This window comes from Glycine soja, chromosome 11 (genome assembly GCF_004193775.1).
Source record: "Glycine soja cultivar W05 chromosome 11, ASM419377v2, whole genome shotgun sequence".
NCBI classification, from domain to species: domain Eukaryota; kingdom Viridiplantae; phylum Streptophyta; class Magnoliopsida; order Fabales; family Fabaceae; genus Glycine; species Glycine soja.
Window position 1 is genome coordinate 44,263,755 of NC_041012.1, and position 21,434 is coordinate 44,285,188.

The window sequence follows — 21,434 nt, forward strand, 5'->3', positions numbered from 1 at the left end:
TTTAATTTTTTGTTTTGAAATTTATGAAATACTAAAGCTATTTTTAGTTTTTGAAAAGTTGAAAATCAGAAATGAGTAAAATAAGTTAAATTACGCCATCTTACCTATCCTACTATGAAGTGAGGCAAATTGTTGAATTTGAGTGTCTGTTGTACCAAAATGAATTAGATAAAAAATATAATTAAAACGTGTAAGTTTATATAATTTTGTTTGACTATGTAAAAAGAATACCAAAAGATCATTTTATGTGTCTTTTCGATTTCCAAGAACTAAATCTCAGTTTATGGGAATAGATTCTGTCTCGAGACATTTTACCGGATGAAATCTTATCCTTTTACTAAATTTTATTAATGTAATATATTTCTATCATAAAATGAAAATTTTAAATTTAAAAAAACCTTTTTAACACTTTAGAGTTGAGAAACTCTTTTTTTCATTTGAAAGGAACACTTCCACTATTTTGTCATGACATTTTTACAAAGTAAAAAATAATAACTTAAATAAAAGGAGTTTTTTTTTCTTTCTTGAATTGATATTTTATTTAATTTTAGGGTACAACTCTGTCGTTACTTGTCAATTTTTGCAAAGGTATGATTCTTATTTTGAGACACATGATAATGATAGGGACCTAAGCATTCTACTACCCAACAATCAATACCTCAAATTCTCTTTTCCAATATCACATGACCAATAACCACTTAATTCAAAGTTGAAACAGAGAGGAGTAGTTGCTGCCTTCATTTCATTTCATTTCTGAAACTCAAGGACAGTGTAGAAATGGTCAACATGGAAGGCTCTGAAACGAGGGAAGCCTGCATCAATGGCTAATTGCCTGAACTGTTCTTCAGTCCTGTGCTTCCCTTTGGCTCTGTAGATTGTCATCACAAAAATGTCACCTTCAAGCAATGCCCTCGTTCTGTGACTCTCGTCTGAGTCCTCCGGGAGCACTGGCTCACATGCTATTAGTTTTCCTCCCTCAGGGAGTGCCTTGTGACAGTTCTGCATTATGTGCTTGCATTCTTCATCAGTCCATGTTGTTAGCACCCACTGCCAAATAATGCCCAAAGAGATTATGTAATTATGTAACTAAACCACAAAAGCCCCCACTTCAATTTCATTGGTTGTGAAGTTGTTGGTCCAGCCAATGATTATTAGACATAAAGATTGTTGAAAAATCCTAATTGGTCATAATCAATCCAACACTGATGATGTCCCTATCCAAGGTTGATCCCTTTTTTTTTATCAGCATATATATATATATATAATAGTACAAGCACTGCAGTTGTATATACATCCTAGCATTTGCAAGGTGCAGAATTATGGTAACCTAATACATGCTAACCAACTTGAATTAGAACACCAAAACCCATCCAAGGTTGATCCCTATCTCCCTATGAGTTATACTATAAATCTGTTTCTATAATAATTAGATCTATTGGTTAGTAGTATGTTATAATATTTTAAAGAGTTTTTTTAAATAAAAAAAAACATATAATATATTTTTTAAAAAAAATCGTGTTTATTTTATTTTTTAAAACGATAAAAAATTGAAAAGAACTTAAAGTCTGCTTAGAATCATAAGCTATTTTAAAATAATTCTCATAAAATTACTAAATTATTTTATATTAAAAAACACATTTTTTAACAGACTGGCCCAATAAAAAATTAATTCAGCAAAGCAATTTTATGTCTTTCAACTCGGTATAGGGAAGCAGCTCGGGCAACGTCAAAGAGTGAATAATGGTGAAAATGAATACTGAAAAGTAAATGTTATTATCAGTTATATGTGTCGAGTATTGATTGCGTCAAGTTTCTTATACAGAAACTTGATATAAAATAATATAAATGTAGTCAATATAATATAAAATTTGCATTTTTCAGTGTTTTGCTTTCACGAGAATGAGGAGACAACCTTTCAATAAAAGAAGAGGACAGATTACAGCCTGAACCTGATAAGATATTTTATATTATTTTTCACGGTGATCTTAATTAAGCAAGAGAATAGATATTTTGGTACATGATAGAAGCAGCTGCTGATAACCTGGACTTCGAGGGCCAGGGGCTTCCTAAAAGCAAGAATATGAGGAAAAGAGAGAAACAGGGTAAGGATGAGAGGAGAGTAAAATTGTCTTATTGAATTTGCTAGTTATTTACATCTATATATAATGTCCACTGCTAATGGATTTATCCAAATCTCCTAAGAATATTTGCATAACAGAATTGGTTATGGATGCATCCTTGCAGGGAACATTCGAATCTAGCAAATCCTTCATTGTGCCAGCTTGGCTCCTCTGTGTTTGCATTGTGATATCAAGCATAGTCTGTGAGATATGCAGGCCTGGTAACCTTTCTCTTTGTTTTTACTAATTGCACACCTCCCTTGTTGATTGATTCCCCAAACTGCCCTTCTGATGTTGCCTCTGTTGTCACACTGCTATCAACTTCCTTTGGCCCTTGGAGAATCACCTTGTCCTTAAGGTGATGATCCTGCTTGAGTTGTTCCCAGTCTTCCCATGATGACTCATCAGGGGATAGTCCGTGCCATTGGACCAACACTTCCCACGTGTCTTTCTCCTTATGTCTGTGATAGTCATTTTCTTTTCCAGATTATATCGCCGGTTCTTCCAGGATTGATGCAGTGGACCTCTCGTCGCTTTGCATCTGAGGTTTTCTTCATGGAAGCTTGTGCCTTGAGTAATTTCCGGCGAATACTTCATCACGAGACATGAGAAGGTCATCCACTGCATCAATCCTGGAAGAACCGGCGATATGATCTGAAAAAGAAAATGGCTTGCGCCCATATGTTATCTCATAAGGGGTGGAACCCGTGCTACTGTTCCACGAAGTGTTATGAGATAGTTCCACCCATGGTAGGAACTTCCCCCACGATGTTGGCCGGCGGTGAACAAAAGCTCGTAAATATCCTTCAATCACTTTATTCATGACTTCTGTCTGACCATCGCTCTGTGGATGGTAGGCAGAACTCATTCGAAGATGAGTGCCACTAAGCTTGAAGAGCTCTTGCCAAAACCCACTAATGAATAATGGATCACGATCGGACACCAAGCTTCTGGGAATGCCGTGCAGTTTGACAACAATGTCGATAAAGAGCTGGGCCACCATGTGAGCTGTATGGGCCTGAGGAAGAATGCCCAAGTGAATCCCTTTCGAAAAACGGTCCACGATCACCAAGAGCACCGTTTTGCCTTGAAAGAGAGGAAGACCCAGCACGAAGTCAAGAGAAAGGTCTTCCCAAGGTCTGAAGGGGACTGGAAGGGGACATAGCAACCCCGCAATGCACTTTGTTTCATATTTCGTGACCTGACATTCCACACAATTGGCTACATAGGTAACGACATCTGCCCTGAGCCCTGACCAAGTGAAGTTCTCCGACAATCGTGCTATTGTCTTGGCGACCCCAGCATGTCCTCCCATGGGAATAGAGTGATATTCATGTAAGAGGGACTGGATGAGTGGAAGGTCACGTGGTAGCTATAATCGACCCTTCTAAAGAATGAGATCTTGATGAATGGTGAAATCATAATGCGAGTCTGGAAAGTCAATAATAGCTTGTCGTTGTTGAGAGTATTGCTGATTAGTGGCCACTTGTTGCTTTAATTCGTCTAGAAACGTCAGACAGGGGACTGAGAGAATCAGAAATTGAGAAGCAGAATATTCTGGTGGACCATTTTCCGGTGACCTTGATAAGGCGTCTGCAGCTTGATTATGTGCTCCTGATCGATATTGAATTTGGTAATCGAATCCCATCAGACGTGCCATATATGTATGCTGTTCAGGAGTCTGAATCACTTGGGTTAATAGCTCCTTCAGGCTTCTGTGGTCCGTGATGATCGTAAATTGGTGGCCCAAGAGATATTGCCGCCACTTCTTCACGGCGGAAGTGATGGCAAACAATTCGCGGACATACGTCGAGGCTGTTAACAACTTCGGAGAGAACGGTTTGCTGAAGTAAGCAATTGGGTGTCCTTTCTGCGACAGGACTGCCCCCATACCACTGCCAGACGCGTCGGTCTCCATCGTGAATGGAATCTGAAAATCGGGTAGAGCAAGAACTGGAGCTGTGGCCAAGGCAACCTTAAGATTCTCGAAAGCTTGTTGAGCTTGAGAGGTCCATTGAAAGGTTTCCATGGTGGTGAGACGAACTAATGGCTCTGCTATCATAGCGTATCCACGAATGAATCTCCGATAAAAGCCTGCTAATCCCAAAAAACTGCGTACAGCTCTGGTGGATTGAGGTCTTGGCCAATTAACAATGGCGGCCACTTTGTCTGCCATGGGTTCGACTCCCCTGCCAGAAACTAGGTGTCCAAGATACTCGACCTGCGCTTTTGCAAAGAAACACTTAGACATTTTTAGGACAAATTGATTGTCAAGTAATACCTGGAAAGTCATATCCAAGTGTCGGAGATGATCTTCGAAGGTCCCGCTATAGATAAGAATGTCATCAAAGAACACGATGACAAAGCGGCGAAGGAATGGCCTGAAGATCAAATTCATTGTCGCCTGAAATGATGAGGGCGCATTGCAGAGCCCAAAGGGCATGACTCTGAACTCAATGTCCAAGATGAGTTCGAAATGCCGTCTTGGGTATGTCAGCCAAATGCATGCGGATTTGATGATAACCTTGGAGGAGATCAAGCTTGGAAAAACACTGTGCTCCTCCCAATTCGTCAAGCAACTCATCAATTGTCAGTATGGGAAAGCAGTCCTTGACGGTGAGGGAATTCAATGCCCTGTAATCGACGCAGAAGCGCCAGGTTCCATCATGCTTCCTGACGAGGAGGACCGGAGAAGAAAAGGGACTGTTACTAGGTTGTATCAGTCCTTTCTGAAGCATGGACTCGACCTGCAACTCAATCTCCTGCTTTTGGAAGTGCGGATACCGGTAAGGTCGGACATTTACTGGGTTAGACTGAGGTAGAAGATGAATATGGTGGTCTGTGGTGCACTCTGGGGTAATGTTTGTGGTGGTTGGAATAGGACATTATATTTGGTGAGCAAGGCCTGAAAGGGTGGGGCTAAAGGTTCTGAGGGAGCAGGATTGTCCTCCGAGAGGAAGGTGATATGAAAACAGAGGTCAGAGTTCTGGGTCCGACATAAGCAGCGAAACTGAGAAGAAGAGATGGAGCTCAGAGTTGCGTCGGGATCACCTTGCAGCGTGACCAGAGCCCCATTATAAAAGAATTGCATGGTCAGAGAGGAATAGTCTGTGAGAACGGGCCCTAATGTTTTAAGCCACTGCACACCTAGTACAACATTGGCACCTGAGATGGGGAGTACATGCAAGTCAATGGTGAAAGTGTGATTCTGAATTTGGATATCAATGGCGTCACAGATGGAGGTACATTCTAAATATTGACCATTGCCTACCATTACGCGTAAGGGCGTGGTCACACGGCAAGGCAAGCCCAGGTGGGTCACCAATTGTTGCTGAACGAAATTATGGGTGGAACCCCCATCGACCAGCAACAATAAGGGATGATCGGAAATGTTCCCTATTAGCCGAAGGGTCTCCGGGGCAACGTGGCCTGCTAGGGAGTTGAGTGAAATTTGGGCCGGGTAAGAATTTGGGCTATCGGGTGGGTCGGGTGGTTGTATCTGAAGCGGGTCATGGGTTATGATGTTGGGTGGGTCTAAAGAGGGTATAAGAGAAGGTGCTGGGTCATCTTCCTCAAAGATTAGGAGGAAAAACCTAGAGGCACATTTATGCCCTCTATGGAACTTTTCCTCACAATTGAAGCAGAGACCCTTCTCCCTCCGAGAAGCAATCTCTTCAGGGGAAAGGCGCTTCCATGCCTGAGGTGGGGTTCGGGGTGGGAACGGCGGAGGTAGTAAAGGAGGAAGGTTGGCTGGGGATACGGGGAGAGGTGGTGGTTGGGTGGGAGACGAAGGGGGCCGGAGAGGTGGTGAGAGGGTAGGGGTGGTTGTGGGTCGTGGGGAGAGTGGCGAAGGGGCAGGTGGGGGTCAAAGACGTGAGGGAGTTCGCATGTTCGCAAACTTTTCCTCCTATAACCTCGCGAGTCCGGCGGCTTGAACGAGGGTGGCCGGCTGATGCGCTTGAACTTCACGACGAATCTCCGGCGTGAGGCCGGAGATAAAACAACTCAAGAGAAACGGAGTGGGGAGTCCTATGGTCCGGTTAGCCAAGTCCTCAAAATCAGCCAAGTACTGGGCCACGATGCCACTCTGCGTGAGCTTGCACAAAGCCCCCGAGGGGTCCTCGAACTGTGAAGGAGCAAATCGGGTCCGCAAAGCTTCCAAGAACGCAGGCCAAGATGGAAACTGGTTAGTGGTGTTCATCCACTGAAACCAGGCAAGAGCCCGGCCCTCCATATAGAAAGACGCCACGGTAAGCTTATCTGCCTCAGGTGTATTATGATAATAAAAAAACTAATTGATTTTATAAATCCATCCAAGTGGTTCTGACCCATCAAATCTGGATACCTCTAATTTTAAACGATGAATTGGTGTTGCAGGTTAAGGAGGTGGTAATGGGGTTGGAGTTGGCTAAGGAGAGGATACAGTCGAGGAAACACGCTAAAGAAGTTCCTCTATCTTGAGGGTCATAGCGTTGACGGATTCCCCCAAATAAAGTTGTTGCTTGGTTAAACGACTGAGGACGTCCTCGAGTTTGTCGTAGGAAGAGGATGATTCATCTGGGTTAGGCATAGTGGTAACTCAACGAGAGCACCAAATTGATAGAAGCAGATGCTGATAACCTGGACTTCGAGGGCCAGGGGCCTCCTAAAAGCAAGAATACGAGGAAAAGAGAGAAACAGGGTAAGGATGAGAGGAGAGTAAAATTGTCTTATTGAATTTGCTAGTTATTTACATACGTATATATAATGTCCACTGCTAATGGATTTATCCAAATCTCCTAGGAATATTTACATAACAGAATTGGTTATGGATGCATCCTTGCAGGGAACATTCGAATCTAGCAAATCCTTCATTGTGCCAGCTTGGCTCCTCTCTGTTTGCATTGTGATATCAAGCATAGTCTCTGAGATATGCAGGCCTGGTAACCTTTCTCTTTGTTTTTACTAATTGCACACCTCCCTTGTTGATTGATTCCCCAAACTGCCATTCTGTTGTTGCCTCTATTGTCACACTACTATTAGTACAACTTTGATTCTTTCCAGTCCGTGAATCGCCAAGATCTACTATCAGCCAAAATATCATATATAGATCGTCCAACTACTATTAGTACAACTTTGATTCTTTCCAGTCCGTGAATCGCCAAGATCTACTATCAGCCAAAATATCATATATAGATCGTCCAAAAAACTCGAAAGTTTAGTACAATTATTTTTACATTTGTCAATATTCAATTAGATATTATCTTTATAAATTTTAAGATAATTATCACAAAGTCAATCACTTTTAATTATATAACCATTTATAAATAAATAATAATACCAAAGTTACATCTCTATTCTAATTAAATTGAAATAAAAATAAATGCATAAATATGTAAAAGAGGAAAAAATTATAACATCATTCAATATCATCATAATATCATATGTTAAACTAATTTTCACATGACATGAGTATTATCATTTTTTTCTTGCAAATTAAATACTTGACTACATGTGTGTTTGAAAATAACTAGAAGAACCGGAAGCAACAACTAATTACTTAAGTCAATACAGGATTTTTCATGTCAAATGTGAACTAGGAATCGTTACCAAACATACTATACATGCCATAAAAAGATTGATTAAGATTATAAATACATAACGATTCAAAAACTATCTAATAATATCTCATAAAGAAGAGAGTATTTTGCAGAAATGGAGTAATGACTCACCTTCATGAAGATAGCATCTCCTTGGGGAATAAACTTGAACATGTCACCACCCACATGGGTTACAACTACAAATCACATAATAAGTCACATCATGGGATCACCCCCACATCATGCATAAATCAAAAGCTAACAGTAACTCACATGGGATTTGTGGGGCTTTGGCCACAACTTCAGGTAGGTCAAAGTTGATCCCTTCTTTGATGGTGGGGTGTTTTTCCAAGATCATACGAAGGCAATCACCGCCACTACCACCCACATCCACAAGCTTCTCCACACCTTGAAAGCCATCATAGCCCTCCAACATGGCCCTAATGAAGGGCACTGACACCCCTGACATGGCCCTCACCATTAGGTCATTCATCTCTGGGTGCTTCAGATAGTATCCATATGCTGGCTCCCCATTTGCCCTCTCGAAGGGCTCCTTTGTAGGGTCCACTACTGCCTCGTGCACCATTGGCCACGCTCTCATCAACGCATCCTGCACACAATTAATATATATCAGAGTAATGCAATTTCTCAATTGCTTGTGAAGTTGTTATTTTTCTTAAAATGACACTTTTACTCTTTCAAGATACACATTCATTCAATACGCATTCCTTATCTTCCATGTTACGCCTACCAAGTGACCCTAAAAACTCATAAGTACGAATTGTCATTACTACTATTTTTCCTATTACTGCCATTCTTGCTTATTTATCTATATCTATATTATATAATATATATAAATGCAACTTACTTATGTGATAATGTTTCAAATTTTTTTCAATTCAAGATAATTTTGTTAGATTCATTTAAGAGATTTCTCTAAAAAAACAAAAACAAAGAATAAACTTCTGGATACTTAAGAAGCAAAATTATTTACTAATTATATATCACATCAAGTTTATGTACGATAATGTTACATATTAATTAAATTTTCACTTTTCAGGGGAAAAAAAAACTTTGTTCTTTAGTCTATTTTTTAGAAAACACAAAATTTCATCTTGATTGCCATCTCCATCATTAAGAAGAAAAAAACTCTATAAACTCGAGCTTCTCTTATTAAATAGTACTAAAAAAATATTTATTTATTTTAAATTTTAGTTATATAAAATAAGCTTATTATTAAATAGTACTAATTATTAAAAATTTAAAACTGACCTGGTGGTGTTGGAGCACGTAATGCGCGTACGACAGGCCTTGTTCATCGGTGACAAGCGTTTTGCCGACGTCGGTGAGGGAGTACTTCCGCTCGCCGGCGGAGAGGTGCTCGTAGAAGACGCCGTAACTGGCCAGCATCCGGAGGAGCCGCTGGAGGTTCTCGGCGTCGCCGCCGCCGGCGGGAAGGAGGCGGGGGAGGATCTCAGCGGCGGAGAGGGGGTTGTTGGCGCCGCCTTGCCAGATGGCGTCGGCGACGTTGAGGCGAACGACGGCGTTTAGCGCCATGGGAACGCTTATCATGTTGGCGAGCTCCATAATGGCAAGCCTCGCTTGCTTTCGCTGTTCCGTGCTCTCCTCTTTCTCCATCGTCTTCTCTTCTTCTAGTGCTGTTCGATTTGGTCTACGAGTTTGTGAATATGGAAGAAATTTATAGGACCTTCTGAGAGTTAAAGGGAAAAGAGGAAAAGGTTAAAAAAAAAAAGGTGAGTTTGCAAGTACATAATTTGTTTCTTTTTATGGGAAATTTAATAAATGGATTGTGAGATGAGAAGTAATAAAAAAGTATAAGTTGATTCCTCGTTTTTATTAAATTGTTGTTATTTGCAAACTTTATTTATAAATTTTTAAAATAATATTTTTTTATTTTGATAATTAACATGTAGAGTTCTTAACTAGTATTCATTTAGAATAACCTAATCACATATCAATCCTAATCACATGTCAATAAATTTAGTGTCTGTTTAGAAGCAGCATTAACAAAATTTATTTTAAAAAATATTAATTTTGTAAAAATATTTTGATTAAAATTTATTGGCATTTTTACTATAAAAGTTAGGTGTAAAACGGTATAAAGAGAATTGCCATGTAAAACAGGTAAGCCTTACAAGATTCATGACTTTTTTTCTCTTTCTTATTGGACCTCTCCAATGTGTAAAACTTTTAGTAAAATCAAACACATACTTATTGAAGTCATTGCGAGGTTTAAAAAATTGAATAATTTTACTAAACAAATAAAGATTCTTAAAGGAACCCAATTAAAAATAGTTAACTAACCTATAAATTCATTTTAAAAATAGTTAACTAACCTATAAATTCATTTTAAAATTGAATAGATAACGCTAATTCATTTTTTAAGGTGTTAACTAACCTATAAATTCATTTTCTAATAGTTATTTTGTGCCTTAACTACATCTATTGTGGTGTTAAAAGACAGTGTGTATGTAACACCTAGAGATTTAGGTAGTATGAGTCACTCTTTAATTATTATATGACACAGTAGTATAAAAAATAATAACTTCTCATGATACTAAATTTTATATGACACAATTGAGTTAAGTGTTCTTAATTTTTTTTAAGTAAAAAACTTAAGTACATATAATATAGATTGGTTGAAACTTATTGATGTAGATGTAGTGGTGTCAAACAACCTAATAATTTCTCATGACACATTGTGGCAAGTCACAAGTATTGATGCAGCAACAAAACTGAAGAACACAGGTTTAATGGATCAAAATAAGACAAATGCATATTAGGGAAGGAGGTATGAAAATGAAAATAAGGAAGTGTGAATCAACCCATGCCTTGCACAAAAACAAAGGAATAAAAAAAGAAAAATAGGCTGCCAACAGTAAGGACCAGCCCCGGAACAGGTCGAGAACAAAAGGATTTTTTTTTTCTAAAACCAAAACAGTATAAATCAATAACAAAACAGATCAATTTTTTAAATGACACTCTATAAATATAAATTTTTTAAATGACACTCTATAAATATAAATTTTTATAATTAAACTATTATTGTAGGCATCACAGCCCTTTTATTAAACATTTATATTTTTGTGTAATAAGCTTATACATAATTAAATGTAAAATAAATTAATTGAAATAACTTACTCTTTTTTTCGATAATGAAATAACTTACTAAATACACTCTAGATTACGGCATGGTATTCTCATAAATAAAAAAACTAAAAGAAACATATAATGTAAGGTGGATATACAAGTCTTTAATTGACAACTCAACTAGTTAACTTATGAGTATTATTTTCCTAAGTAATCATCTAATGTGTGAATTAACTGATACAATGCCATTTAACTTAATTATTATTAATCTTAAATTTGAATACTAAATATTAATTAGTGGTCAATCTAGAACTTTTGAAGTTGTTCCTTTTTTTTATATCTAACATTTTTTTTGGTAGTGAATGTATCTTCTACGTTGTTTTCTGGCAGGTTCTAATGTTTTTGCGTGGGATCCTTCCCCCAATTATGAAAATAAAAGAGAGAAGAAATATTAATTAGTAATTTTATTCCCCATCCTAATCTAAACATTAATTTATTCACAAACCTAATGCAAGTTGCAACCATAATCCTATAAACAAAATAGCAAAAAGGTAGTCCAAAAAAGATAGATAGCTACGGCGAGAAGAGATCGAACGAAGGACATCGAAGCCAAAGAACAAAAATGAACGGAACAACAACACTTTCAACAACACCACACCACTGTTTCCACTCCAACACCCCAACCAGTTTCCTCAACACCGTTTCCCCAATCCAATTCCTCTCTTTCCGCAATCACACTCACAATCTCAGAGTCCTCTGTTTCTCTTCGAATCCGTCGCAGCCGCCGCCGGTGGTGGTGGTGGGCTCCGCCAACGCCGACATCTACGTGGAGATCGACCGTCTCCCGCGCGAGGGCGAGACCCTCGCGGCGAAGTCCGGCCAAACCCTCGCCGGCGGCAAGGGCGCCAACCAGGCCACGTGCTCCGCCAAGCTCTCCTACCCGACCTACTTCGTCGGACAGGTCGGCAACGACGCCTATGGAAGCCTCCTCGCCGACGCGCTTCGCGGCGGTGGGGTTCGCCTCGACAACCTGGCCGTGGTGGCGTCCGCGCCCACAGGTCACGCCGTTGTGATGCTCCAATCCAACGGCCAGAACTCCATCATCATCATTGGGGGTTCCAACATGAGCGGCTGGCCAAGTACACTGCCACGTCAGCATTTGGACCTCGTGGCGCAAGCTGGCATTGTTCTGCTGCAGAGGGAGATCCCTGATGCTGTCAACGTTCAAGTCGCACAGGTTGGGCCGGGCCTTTTAAAACAAAACATTTCTTAAAGAGCTGTTGATATTATTTTCTTGATTTTATTTTTAGTCCCGGGTGTGGGAACAGAGTTATGGGATTCGAGTTTGAATTTTGTCGCTTTACTGGTTACAACACTTGTGGTTTCGAAAGAAAAAAAAAAAAAAATTTAGTCCTTACATTTAGAAACTACTCATTTAGCGCCAGCACATACATTTTATTTTCTAGTTTTAGTCCCCACAGGTGGTACACTTTTTAACTCGTCCCTAAACGTACACTTTTTAAGTCCTGATGTCCAAAATTATAGGACTAAAATTAATATTGTACAAATGAATATAGGACCAAAATTATACACATAATGGTCCTATAATTTTGGACATCAGGGTCTAGTGATCAAATGAATAGTGAAACTCTGATTCTGATTGGAGAGTGATACCAAAAGTAATTAAAGAAACTTCTGGCTCTAAGTATTGTGCTTTTTTTATTTGTGAGGCATTTTGGTTATTGCATTATGTGTTATGCTGTAATGCATGCAGGCTGCAAGGAATGCTGGCGTGCCAGTAGTGTTAGATGCGGGGGGCATGGATGGGCCCCTTCCACCACAATTATTGAATTTTGTTGATATTCTGAGTCCTAATGAAACTGAACTTGCTCGCCTTACTGGAATGCCAACAGAAAGTTTTGAAGAGATTGCACAGGCTGCTTTGAAATGCCATGAATTGGTCAGTTCAAGTAATGACTTTAGGGGTCACAATGAAATGATTCTGCACACTTTTCTACTTGAATGCCATATTCATTGCTTATGGATAGACAAGGTTTTAGATTGCGGTTATAGTTGCAATTGCGGTTTTATTGTGATTCTTAATATTGAGGAAAATTGCAGAGAAAAATTGTGTTGCCGACTAAACTTTCTGTTTTTAACAACCATGTCGATGTCTTACAAAGAATGCAGACAACGCATTGCAATTGCAGTTTTATTGTGATTCTTAATTTTGAGAAAAATTGCAGACAAATGCAGTTGGAATTGCAGTTGCAACTGTTTATTAAAACCTTGAGAATGTCTTACAAAGAAAGCACGACTTTTTAAATATAATTGAAAATCTGAAGTAACTTTGAGATTTTCTGTTACTAATAATCCTTCCTTTATGTAGTGTTTACATGCCTGCATAGATGGCATCCACAGTGTCAATGCAGAAAGAAATGGTCATCATATTGATGTTCGTTAGAGATCCTTCTACAGAATTTTCATGTGTTATGATTTCTGAATCTGATACCACCAGTTATCTGGGTCTCACTCCTTTCTGTTGAGGGAATTGGAGCTGTTTAGTCCTCTGGGCAATTACAACCTGCCTGCAATTTGTATTTGATTTTCTTTTCCTTTAATCCAACTAAATGCATCATAAGGGGAAACTATAGGGGGAAACGATAATTAATGACCAATAAACTATTGAGTCTGCTATTTCTTTTATTTCCTGTGTATTGTCTCTCAATGACACTGCAGTAGATTTGAAATTTTCTCACAATTTATGTTCAAATGTCTTGGTTGATTCCTGAAGGCTGATAGAATGATAGATGAATGATGCATTTTGGCGTTTATCATTGTGAGTGGCGCAATAGTCTCAATAATGTCTGAAATTTCAGGGAGTTAAGCAAGTTCTTGTGAAACTTGGGGAAAAAGGATCTGCCCTTTTTGTTGAAGGAGAAAAACCAATTCAGCAGCCTGCCATACTTGCTAAAACAGTCGTTGATACTACTGGTGCCGGTGATACTTTTACTGCTGCTTTTGCTGTGGCCTTGGTTGAGGGCAAGTCCAAAAAGGAATGCCTCAGATTTGCTGGTGTGTATGGCAGAATGAAATTCGTTTTCTTTATAGAGTTTTCTCTTTGGAAATTGGAAAATTGTGTCTGACTACTATGTTCTGCAACAGCTGCTGCGGCTTGTCTTTGTGTTCAAGTGAAGGGAGCCTCTCCTAGCATGCCTGATAGGAAATCTGTTTTGGATCTTCTTATTTGTCAATGAGAATACTCACAAAAGGTCAATTTTCACTGAAACACTTTTCCTTTGTTTGAATTGATTGGATTCACACTCTTGATCTTGCTTAGTGAAGTAAAATCATATAGACTTCTAGAGAAAGTACCTGGCATAAGTATCTTTATATGTTATTCATTTGTTGTTTTCCTTGCTACTCAGAATCAATATTCTTATGCTTCTGGCTAATATTAAATGGTCTTTGTCATTACATTTTCCTGCATGATTCTAAAACTGCATAATTAACTTCATTAGATGCATAATGCATTCCTAGTACAATTCATGAGTCCATTTATTAAAAATTTCTCTAGTCTGTTGATCCTGGTCTGCGAACATAGGAGAATCTGTTAGTTCACTTCCCTATTATTGATTGTTTTACACAGGAAATACAAATCAGTGAAGATTTTGAAACGCATCTGGAACAGGAACAGAATAACTTATGGCAGAGAGAAAGACCCTGGAAAATGGCAGCAAGTAAAGCAAAAGCCCTTTTACAGAGCATTTCTGCAAGAAGGATTCTTCAGCATAATAGCTTGTTGTCATTGTAATAAGATTAGGCCAAGCACTTACCCTTTGGCAATAGAAAGAAAATGAAGAGAAGATAAAATATAATGTTTTACATGTTTAAGAGAAGAAGCAAAGCAAGAAAATAAGGAACTTCCTCTTTGTTCGGTGAGAAGTGGGAAAAAAAATTAATAAACCGAAAAAATATCTATCCTGAAATATGACCCTATTCATTTTAGGGCCTTTATTAAAAAAAACTATGCCTAAAGATAATTAATTTTTCAATTGCACTATCATCACTTTCAGTGTGAAAAACTTATTACTTTCTCAAAATTGTTTTTTCTTTTTCTTCATTCGACATGGTTCTGACTAGCTGAAAAATGGATTATTGCCTCACGTAAGTTGATTATTTCAAGCCTAAAAATCTAGAAGGAAAATACAAATTAAAGATAGAACAAGGTTACGCCAAAGCAAGTTGATATGACATAAGAAGACAATATTTTTTTTTTTGCTCCAATGTTCCTTTGTATTCAGAATTGTTCTGCTAATGAAGCGTCAATCCCAAATCTCAACTCAGCTAACTGGGCATTTGACATTAAATGTTTATCCAATAAATTTGGTCTAATTTTATCCTCCTAAAAAATTATATATCTGCTGATTGACCATTGGCCAGTATATGATGCAATATGTACTATGAGCATACAAAACCTGCATATTAATTTGTATTTGCTGATTACGATACATTGTTAATTGGGTTCGAGAAACTTAGCTTCAAGCTAAAACTGGTGACGGCAAATACTTGAAGCTTGATTGTGTCTAGATAAAAGCAAAATTACGGAAGTATTCTCTATTGCATGCTATCCTTGGAGAGATGCCGACAAGTTATTATGAATAATAAAAAAAAAAACCAATTTAATGCTATATGTTTGTTTGATTAATTATAATTCAACAATGTTCACCTAAAGATTTTGGAAGAAGAAAACACAATTAAAAAAATGTACATCTTTCTGGTGTAGCTTAATTAAAATTTTGTTTGAAATTTCGGGTGACTCCTAACACATAATTGTGGAAATTATTATTGAGGTCAAGGTTACTTCAAAAAAGGAAATGGATAAGTCACCATCAGCTTAAGTTTTGCTAGCCCTGTTGCGTTGTATATAGGACGCGTTTCCACCAGTGTTGTGCTTACGTAAATAGATGAAATGTAATGGCTATCAAACAGGAAATGATTGCTCTATTACATCCATGGGAATTTTTTTTATGCTGCCAGATTTTGATTGTGCAGACTCGACAAAAACTTCATAGTGAAATGTTTTGGTTGAAGGATGTGTGTGCAAGTGAACTAAGGTTATGTTCCCTCATACATTTTTAGTTACTTTTTTAATTTTTTTACTAATTAAAAAATTCATTTTGACAGTACGGTAAACAAGTTTTTCTTAATATTTTTTAATGTTTTTTTAAATACTACTTAAAATAATATTTTTTAAAATATTAGTTTTTATCTTCTAATTTTTTATATTTTTTTCATTTTTATTATCGATATATTTATTCATTTTTCTTGTTAACTTTTTAAAATAAATTATGATATTATTTTTTTAATCGTTTTTACACTTTTCTATTACTTCAAAAGTTAATTTTATCAAACACTTTTAATTTAATAAATTAATTTTTTAACTTTAAATTATAAATTAACTTTTTAACTTTCAATGAATTTTTTAATTAATTTGGCCCAACATAACCTAAGTCACAAATAAGGAAAAGGCCAAACTTGAGCCAACACCTATTATCTGAAAAATCTACATTGAAAGACTAGGAATAAGATAGCAGAGACAGAAAAGATTACATGTCACTTAAAAACACATGATGAAAGTTTGCAGCATGAACCTGTTAATCTCATTAGTCAAAAACTCGATAGTCCTCAACAATATGTGTTTTCTTAGTAGCATTAGAACTCGTCAGAATATTTTCAAAATTGCTAATCTCCTTATGTTGCTGACCAGCGTAAAAGCACTTGTAAAATAAGTATTCACTATGTCTAAATTCCTGAAACACATGGACTAGTTTCAGCAGGCAGTGCAAGGGTGAAAATGTTCCATGTCCATATTCTATCAATGATTATTCATCCCTTTAATTTAAATTCAAATTGATGACGATAAAAATGAGGATTGATTTCTCCTTCTTTTAATTTTTTTGAATTTTCATTATATTAATTTATTTCTTTTACTAACTGCATCCTCGTCTCAATTTCTTAGTGCTAGGAGAGAACAAAGGGAAAACAAATTAAGATCCTCAACTAAAAAAAAGTGTAAGCAACACGAGAATTTGAGAAACTTACACAAATAAGGATTTTGGGTGAAGAAATTGAAAAGCAAATTTAGAAGACCACATGAACGAAAAAAAGAATGAATGACGAGTTGCTAACCTACTCGCTGGTCAAGGTGTCCTACTTCAACTCTTGAACAGAAAACAGTAACGCATAAGGTAGGGCAAAAAGATTAAGAGGCATAAATGTCATTAGTGTTTGCCAATATTGGAGATATGAATTTGAAATTTATAATGATTTTTTGACCGCTAGAATTTGAGTTTTAATTAAAATTTTAAAATATGACTTTGGATAGTTTTGATTGCCAAAATCATCAAGTAAAAATTTAAAATATGATTTTCTCTATCTCCCTCTCTCATTTTTTATTGGTAAATATTATTAGTTAGTTTTTGTTATTAAAAAAATTTGAACCCATTATTTTTCTTTTCGTTTTCTTTTCTATTCGTTATTATACTAACCTTATATCTTTACTATCCCTCTCTCATACCTGCACTTATGAAGCTGAATGTGAAAATTTTGTGCGATTCCTTTGAAATTTTGATATTTTCTTTGTTTTTGTAATCTTGGTTGTGTTTTTTCTGATTTTGTAACTCTGTTTTTCAAATCTTTGTAGTTATGTTTCTTTTATTAATATGTTTATAATCGTAGCTGTGTTTTTCTGATCTTGGTTGTGTTTCTCAGTTCTTGCAAACTTTATGAATTTGTTCTTTTTTCACATTCACAGTCTAGGTTGGGAACTGATTAAGGAAGGAGATAGGAGCAATTTTTTAAGAAGGAAAAAAAAAAACATAAACCTATCACATACTAATCATGTGCCTAGTTGTTTCAGGGACAAGGTTGGTGAGTGCAAAATGAAACTGAAACAATTAGAGGATTTTGAGTGGGATAAAAAAAAATATTGAATGCAATAAAAACAAAACATAAGAAATACAAGTATATAATTTGGTCTAAATTTTATAGTGAACATGTCTCTTAAACTTTGCTATCGCTCAATCCAAGGACGAGGGTAATTTAGGAAATAAAATTATAATGTAATCTCCTAGTCCAATCATGATCCATTGAATAGAATCTATTGTATTAAACAAAGTGTTAATGTTGAAGATATTGCAGACTTTCAGGGAAAGTAAACCTTGAAACAATCATGAGCATCGGAACAACACTACTTTCAACACCACCACATTACTGTTTCCACTCCAACACTCAAACCACATTCCTCAGCACCGTTACTCCAATTCAAAACCTCTCTATCCGCAATAACAATTTCAGAGTCCTCTGTTTCTCTTCGGACCCGTCGCAGTTGCCGCCGGTGGTGGTGGTGGGGTCCGCCAACGCCGACATCTACGTCGAGGTAGACCGGCTCCCGGGCGAGGGCGAGACCCTGGCGGCGAGGTCCGGGCAGACGATTGCCGGCGGCAAGGGCGCCAACCAGGCCACGTGCTCCGCCAAGCTCGCGTACCCGACCTACTTCGTCGGGCAGGTCGGGGACGACGCTTACGGGAGACTCGTCACGGCGGGCCTCCGCGGTGGCGGGGTTCGCCTCGATAATCTCGCCGTGGTGGCTTCGGCGGCAACGGGTCATGCAGTTGTGATGCTCCAGTCCAACGGCCAGAACTCCATCGTCTACATTGGGGGTGCCAACTTGAGCTGCTGGCCTAGTTCCCTGCCACGTCAGCATTTGGACCTCGTTGCCCAAGCTGGCATCGTTTTGCTGCAGAGGGAGATTCCTGATGCTGTCAATGCTCAAGTCGCACAGGTTTGGTTTTTTAGTAATGTTTTTCCGACTAAACTTAGATCAATGCTCTTAATATTAATATTTGGTTTAATCATTTACTTGCTTACTATCTTTTACCTTTTCGTCCCTGCATTTTAAATATTAATTTACTGACTAAAACTGATTAAGAAGTGTATTAGATGGATTGTGATACCAAAAGTACTTAAGAAACCAAGTTTAAGTTTTTTGTCCTTGTGAGGCGTTTTGGGTATTGCATTATGTGTTATGCTCTTCTAATTCATGCAGGCTGCGAAAAATGCTGGGGTGCCAGTAGTGTTGGATGCTGGAGGCATGGATGGGCCACTTCCGCCACAGTTAATAAATTTTGTTGATATTTTGAGTCCTAATGAAACTGAACTTGCACGCCTTACGGGAATGCCAACAGAAAGTTTTGAAGAGATTCAACAGGCTGCTTTGAAATGCCATGAAATGGTGAGTTTTATTAGTAACCTTTGTGACTGATGTTGCCACAATTGCAGCCGCGTTGTGGTCTTGGAGATCCCAAAAAAACTTTTACGTTTCAGCCGAAATTGCAGCTGTGGACCTTTTTCAAAACCTTAGGGGTCACAATGTAATGCTTTTGCTCATTTTTGTTACTTGAATGCCATATTCATTGCCTCTAAGATGTTCGCGGTTATATTGTGATTCTCAATATTGAGGAAAATTGCAGAAGAATGTGGTTGCCGACTCTTTTTTAAAACCTTGAGGATGTCTTACAATGAAAGCAATGTATCAAAAATATAATATTTGAAGATGTGATGTAAATTTGAGATTTTCTGTAACTATTAATCCTTCCGTTGTGTAGTACTTACATTTGCATGCCTGCATAGATGGCATCCACGTGTCACTGCACAAAGAAATGTCCATCATATTGATGTTCATTAGAGATCCTTCAACAGAATTGTCAATTTGTCATGTATTCTCGGTCTCACTGCTTTTACTCCCTTATGTTGAGGGAAATGGAACTGTTTAGTCCTCTTGGAATTTACAACCTGCCTGGGAAAATGAAAGGGGAGAGAGATTATAAATTTTGTTTGATTTTTTTTCCTTGAATCCAATTAAATGCACCATAATTAAGGGGAAATGGAAACCACTGGTGAGAAAAGGTCTATAATGACCATAAACTATTGAGTTTGATATTTCTTCTATTTTCTCTGCATTGTCTCTCATTGACCGTGCGTGCAGTAGATTGGAAGTTGTCATAGAATTTACCTTCAAAGGTTTTGGTGGGTTCCTGAAGGCTGATAGAATGATAGATGATTAATGCTTTTATGGTTGTGAACAGTCAATAGTCTCAGTGGTTCTAGTTCTGGTGTTATTGGTCTGAAATTTCAGGGAGCTAAGCAAGTTCTTGTGAAACTTGGACACAAAGGATCTGCCCTTTTTGTAGAAGGAGAAAAAACAATTCAGCAGCCTGCCATACTTGCTAAAACAGTTGTTGATACAACTGGTGCTGGTGATACTTTTACTGCTGCTTTTGCCGTGGCCTTGGTTGAGGGCAAGTCCAAAAAGGAATGCCTCAGATTTGCCGGTGTGTATGGTGGAATGCAATTCTTTTTTCTTTCTAGACATTTCTCTTTGGAAAAATGTTCCTAACTATGATGTTCTTCAACAGCTGCTGCAGCTTGTCTCTGTGTTCAAGTGAAGGGAGCCTCTCCCAGCATGCCTGATAGGAAATCTGTTTTGGATCTTCTTAATTGTCAATGATAATACTCGCAAAAGGTCAATTTTCGGTGAAACCTTTTTCCTTTGTTTCAATTGTTTGGATTTATTCTCTTGTTCTTACTTAGTGAAGAAAAACCATATTTAGACTTCTAGAAAAAGTGCCTGGTGTCAGTATCGCCATTTGCTATTCAATTGTTATTTTCCTTGCTATTCAGAATCACTTTTCTGATGCCCCTGACTCCAAATGAATGGCCGTTGTCATTACATTTTCCTGCATGATTCTCAACTACATGATTATTATTTATTTTCCTTAGATGCATTCCTGGTGCAATTCAGGTGTCCATTCATTAAAATTTTCTTCAGTCAGTTGATCCTGGTTTGTGAACATATTTGTTTCAAAATGCAAAATTAGCAGTTTTAGTTGTCATGCGAATCAGTGAAGATTTTGGATCTCCATCTTGTTTCAATGACTGATAATGATCCCACTTTTGGTTGTCATGCACAGGTCACAATTCGAACTATCAGGAATAGAATAACTGTGTATGGCAGAGGGAAAGACCCTTGAAAATGGCAGCAAGGAAAGCAAAAATCCTTTTACAGAGTATATCTGCAAGATGGATTCTTCAACATAATAGTTTGTTGTCATTGTAATAAGATTAGGCCAAACACTTTACCGTTTGGTAATGGAAGGAAAATGAAAAGAAAAATGTTTTATATGACCTTGTATGGTTTAAGAGAAAAAGCAATAATAGAAAGTAAGGAACTTCCTTCCTCTTTGGTGAGAAAAGTGGGGGAAAAATTAATAAAAATGGAAGACACTGTTCGGGATAATTCTCGACTAAAGATAAAAGACTCATCCTAAGTCGGTAACTTAAACAAAGCCTACTTAAGGCAAGAAGTCGTTATGATGACAGGATCAATGTTATGACTAAACTAGAAGGATAGAAATCCAACGCAAATAAGAAATTGATGGCAAGAGATGCCCTGTTAGCAACTCCTATAAATACAAGAATATCAACTGAATGCAACTAAGTAAATTAACTACGCTCATTTAGCACATACACAGATCAATATTAAGAAACTTATCTCTAAAAT

At 37.6% G+C, this 21,434-nt stretch overlaps 3 protein-coding genes and 1 long non-coding RNA gene across 7 annotated transcripts; 3 read left to right on the forward strand and 1 right to left on the reverse strand.

Annotated features, from left to right (window-relative positions):
• Positions 1-496: 496 nt before the first annotated feature.
• On the reverse strand, positions 497-9,434 carry LOC114376324 (caffeic acid 3-O-methyltransferase-like). 3 transcript variants are annotated; one of them, XM_028334403.1, is made up of 4 exons: positions 8,972-9,404; positions 7,973-8,309; positions 7,832-7,896; positions 497-1,047 (listed from the first exon to the last, which is right to left on the reverse strand). In XM_028334403.1, exons 1-4 carry the CDS (start codon positions 9,335-9,337, stop codon positions 748-750), a joined length of 1,068 nt encoding a protein of 355 aa, XP_028190204.1. In that variant the 5' UTR covers positions 9,338-9,404; the 3' UTR covers positions 497-747. The 3 variants fall into 3 exon arrangements, with proteins under 3 accessions (XP_028190204.1, XP_028190205.1, XP_028190206.1); XM_028334404.1 differs by lacking the exon at positions 497-1,047 and adding an exon at positions 6,809-7,267 and having other exon boundaries at positions 8,972-9,434; XM_028334405.1 differs by lacking the exon at positions 497-1,047 and adding an exon at positions 7,196-7,270 and having other exon boundaries at positions 8,972-9,432.
• Positions 1,917-7,027, forward strand: LOC114376325. The gene is made up of 3 exons (XR_003658941.1): positions 1,917-2,102; positions 2,245-2,341; positions 6,946-7,027. It is a non-coding gene; the product is annotated as an uncharacterized LOC114376325 (long non-coding RNA).
• Positions 9,435-11,266: 1,832 nt separating the features above from the next.
• LOC114377135 (ribokinase-like) lies at positions 11,267-14,913 on the forward strand. 2 transcript variants are annotated; one of them, XM_028335541.1, is made up of 5 exons: positions 11,267-12,047; positions 12,585-12,770; positions 13,690-13,885; positions 13,976-14,082; positions 14,460-14,913. In XM_028335541.1, exons 1-4 carry the CDS (start codon positions 11,433-11,435, stop codon positions 14,065-14,067), a joined length of 1,089 nt encoding a protein of 362 aa, XP_028191342.1. In that variant the 5' UTR covers positions 11,267-11,432; the 3' UTR covers positions 14,068-14,082; positions 14,460-14,913. The 2 variants fall into 2 exon arrangements, with proteins under 2 accessions (XP_028191342.1, XP_028191343.1); XM_028335542.1 differs by having other exon boundaries at positions 14,502-14,879.
• Positions 14,914-17,988: 3,075 nt separating this feature from the next.
• LOC114374757 (ribokinase-like) lies at positions 17,989-21,112 on the forward strand. The gene is made up of 5 exons (XM_028332427.1): positions 17,989-18,656; positions 18,921-19,106; positions 20,010-20,205; positions 20,290-20,396; positions 20,845-21,112. Exons 1-4 carry the CDS (start codon positions 18,045-18,047, stop codon positions 20,379-20,381), a joined length of 1,086 nt encoding a protein of 361 aa, XP_028188228.1. The 5' UTR covers positions 17,989-18,044; the 3' UTR covers positions 20,382-20,396; positions 20,845-21,112.
• Positions 21,113-21,434: the final 322 nt, after the last annotated feature.

Excerpts from the sequence above, each read along its gene's own strand:
- LOC114374757 (XM_028332427.1), top strand. The coding sequence starts at position 18,045 with ATGAGCATCGGAACAACACTACTTTCAACACCACCACATTACTGTTTC. Across the intron at positions 18,657-18,920 it reads TCAATGCTCAAGTCGCACAG|GCTGCGAAAAATGCTGGGGT; the intron begins GTTTGGTTTTTT and ends TAATTCATGCAG. Across the intron at positions 19,107-20,009 it reads CTTTGAAATGCCATGAAATG|GGAGCTAAGCAAGTTCTTGT; the intron begins GTGAGTTTTATT and ends CTGAAATTTCAG.
- LOC114376324 (XM_028334403.1), bottom strand. The coding sequence starts at position 9,337 with ATGGAGAAAGAGGAGAGCACGGAACAGCGAAAGCAAGCGAGGCTTGCC. Across the intron at positions 8,310-8,971 it reads ACGTGCTCCAACACCACCAG|GATGCGTTGATGAGAGCGTG; the intron begins GTCAGTTTTAAA and ends AATTGTGTGCAG. Across the intron at positions 1,048-7,831 it reads GAGATGCTATCTTCATGAAG|TGGGTGCTAACAACATGGAC; the intron begins GTGAGTCATTAC and ends ATTATTTGGCAG.
- LOC114377135 (XM_028335541.1), top strand. The coding sequence starts at position 11,433 with ATGAACGGAACAACAACACTTTCAACAACACCACACCACTGTTTCCAC. Across the intron at positions 12,048-12,584 it reads TCAACGTTCAAGTCGCACAG|GCTGCAAGGAATGCTGGCGT; the intron begins GTTGGGCCGGGC and ends TAATGCATGCAG. Across the intron at positions 13,886-13,975 it reads GGAATGCCTCAGATTTGCTG|CTGCTGCGGCTTGTCTTTGT; the intron begins GTGTGTATGGCA and ends GTTCTGCAACAG.